Source organism: Gavialis gangeticus, unplaced genomic scaffold, assembly GCF_001723915.1.
Source record: "Gavialis gangeticus isolate Ggan-Ray unplaced genomic scaffold, GavGan_comp1, whole genome shotgun sequence".
NCBI classification, from domain to species: Eukaryota; Metazoa; Chordata; order Crocodylia; family Gavialidae; genus Gavialis; species Gavialis gangeticus.
In genome coordinates this window covers 4883868-4887215 of record NW_017728983.1, presented here as the reverse complement: position 1 = coordinate 4887215, position 3348 = coordinate 4883868, and the positions used below count along the sequence as shown (strand labels likewise).

At 38.1% G+C, this 3348-nt stretch overlaps 1 protein-coding gene across 1 annotated transcript in view; it reads right to left on the bottom strand.

Moving 5' to 3' along the window:
• Window positions 1-3328, bottom strand: part of SMCO1 (single-pass membrane protein with coiled-coil domains 1) — a 17652-nt gene extending 14324 nt beyond the window's left edge. Inside the window, 1 exon segment of the mRNA XM_019513169.1 lies at window positions 685-3328. Coding sequence (XP_019368714.1) covers window positions 685-740 — 56 coding nt within the window. The 5' untranslated portion in view covers window positions 741-3328.
• Window positions 3329-3348: the final 20 nt, after the last annotated feature.

The window sequence follows — 3348 nt, the reverse complement described above, 5'->3', positions numbered from 1 at the left end:
TTTAAAAAACTGTGCACCCCCCCCCCCCCCGCCATATCCCTCCTCACCTCCGCATACCAATCCCCTTGTCATTGCCCTCCAGATTCCCTGGAGGTATACTATTTAAAAATAAATGATTCTTTCTAAAAGCTTTTTAGTGTGGTTGCATTATTCCTTTCCCTGACTTTTGAACTTATCTGATTCTGAACTGTCTGCCCCAACCTAAAAACGCCTACCCAGAAGTAAGCACTATCAGAACATTATATGGTTGGGAATGGAACCATTAGAACCTCCTGATAGCGTGTTACAATTAACCAGTAATTTTTCTTAAGAAGACATCACTCATTGGTGATCAAGTAGCTGCATTCAGGTTTGTGACAAAGTGCTAATACACCAGGGTCACAGGGTTAAATGCCTTCAAGCTGTGCAGACGTTTTGTTCATGAAACTGCATAGCTGGTTGCTTTTCAGAGTTAAAGCAGCCCAAGATTCCCTGTGGTTGTATTTAGTCCGACAATCCCATCAATCCATGTCTACATTTATTTTCTAGGAAGAAGAAACAAACACAAACTCATGTAATTCACAGACCCATGATTGCTTTAGTGTTAGTGTCTTCCTTCATCCCTCCACCCTATACTCCCATCCCAGTAAAGTGGAGTCTTGCCTTATTCCTCAATATAATACTAACAACACAACACATTGTGACCTGTTTAATGTCTTGTTCAGGGAGCGCAGAGAGATGGCCTCTTTAGTCATCTTCATGGGGAACAAGGATAGAAGAAATAAAATTTGAACAGGTTGGAATCCTGCTTGATCCTCTTCTGGGGCTGTCAAAGGCGGCGTGGATCAGGGATCCAACTCCTGCTGGAGATCATTTTGCAGTGAAACTTTTTATAGACTGTACATCTAAATATAGTTCATAGACACACATGCAGGCACATGTCCATGGACATATGGGTTATTGAATTACAATTTTAGTTCAGCTCTTCCAATATAATGAGACTCTTTCTTTATAGATGATCTGAAAAGGCATTTGGGCCCTATTCTGCTGCTTTTTGATGTATTAATTTGTTCTGGTCAGCATAATATCTAATGTTTCAAGACACAAACAGCTTAGCTATTATGTTTGTATAGGCATCATGTAAAGGATGGATCTGGATGAGGAGAGTTTTAATGGATGTTCACGAGGGTTTCCTCCCAAGCGTAGTGGGTAGAAAGGGAGAAGGCACAAAGGTACCCATTTGAAAATGTTCACGCAGCTGATGGTGTCTGGTATTGGGGAAGCCTGAAAGGTTTCATAGAGTTTGGTTGTTGTGTGCCTGTATTTAAAAAATGCAGATGCTATCTCAGCTAGAAAACTGATAACTAGATAACTTGTGATAGGACACCACAAGGACCAAAGGCTCTTGAAACTAGAACTCAGTTGTCAGTTCAGGTAGTTAATACATTTGTCCATAATGGTCTGGATGCTGTACAGATATTGCTGGAACATCCAGACTAGCATTGCTGCACCCAAAAGGCAACAATGAAACTCTAAATTTAGAATTTTCTTTCTTATATTCATCCCTGACACACTAGCATCAACTACAAGCTGTGTCTTATGTCTGCTCCTCCTAAGAACGGGAGGTGGTGGGGGGTAGAGAGGGAGGGGTGGGGTCCATGAAATGAATATAAATTGTTAGCCTTAAAGCTGTGCATCACTTTTTGCTCTTTTATTTCTCCTGTCTCCCTTTCGTAATTAATTTCACTCATTCATTTCTTGTTTCTCCCATTACCCTTTTCCTGCTCACCTTTCCCCTTGCCTTCCCTTCCCCAACTCCTTAATTTGTGTGAGGAACTTATATATACTGTAACAATTTTTTAAGTACCAAGCAATACATTTCATAGTTGTTGAAGACAGTGAAATGCTAATTTCAGAAGTGACTTAAGATTGTGATCCTCATGAGCAGAACCAAAAGGACAAAGATAAGAATAGCAAGTGTATTCATACAGTAATAGAAATGGTACTTTAATACCTCAAAGTCATAATTGACAGTAAACATTACTTTATTGTGGCATTAGAATTGTAGGAGCTTCACATTTTCAGGAGAGCATAGAAAGGGTTTGAGTATATATAAATGTAAAGATTGTTTTTTATCATTAACTGGTGTCTAAAGATGTCCATTGGATTCCTTGGAAACTAACTTTCAGTTCATACATTTGCTCTTTTCTTATTAAAATAGTTACTCCATCTCCCTGGTTATATTACCCCTTGCCACGTAAAAACAGCTGTTAAGATTGACATAATTAAAGAGTTTAAATTAAAAGACTGTCCTCTGTGAAGAATTTTTCAGCAGATTTACCCATTGTAGACTTCTATATGTACAAACCACCTGAAAATAACTAAATGTAACTGGGTGAACAGGTCTCCAACCTGTGTAATACTGCCCTCCTGGAACATCAAAAAAGTAGGATATGCTGAGAACATAAATTCTTGTCTCCTTGGACTACTTCCCTTTCAGAGAAGCAGAATATGCATTATTTAATTTTAAAATTGCAGGATTCCCTTTTATTTATTCCCATTTTTTTTAATTTGAGCATATCTAAATCCACCTTAAGGCCAAATCTTGCTTGCGCATCTCGTATCAGTATCCTGTGAAGTCAACAAGACAATGTGTGTAAGGCAGATAGTCAGATTTCGCCCTTTGGACACTTTTATTTTGCAGTTAAAGTTATAAAATGCTCTTCTTAACACTTTTGAAAGCAGAAGCACAAGGGGACAATGAGGGAAAAGGCTTTTATTTACAGATTTAATAGCTAACATCTCTTCTGGGACATTACACTTTTTTTTTTTTTAGCTTAGGCCAGGTAAATAATCAACATTCTTCCCCCCCTCCTTATGTCTGCTCCATCATGAAAATCCTATTGAATTATTATTTACTGTGTTTAGTTAAACATAATTCATAAATGTTTGCAGCCCATGCTTTCAGCTACTTCAGTGAAGGTACTTTTCACTTATGAAATTATGTTCAGTTTAGGTCAGACTGCCAAAAATTTTGAAACAGAAAAAGTAAAGCAAAAAACTAGAGATGAAGCAAAGAAAGCTAGTAGATTTGCTATTCTATAGGGATCTGGGTGGACTTCAGCCAATTGTATCTTCATTAAAGCTTATCTCACCAGTTGATTTGTTCTGGGATTGTTTTAGTTTACATAGAGGAGTCCATTACTTTCATCAGACTGCAGACTTTCTTTCCCATTATCTCAGCATTTCCAGACTGAAACATGACTGAACCTGCTGTGTATCGCCTTCATGTTCTGAGGGTGCAATTCCAAAAACCATTTAAGCAGCCACACTTCTATTTAAGATTTACATTGAAGATGGGCCACAACT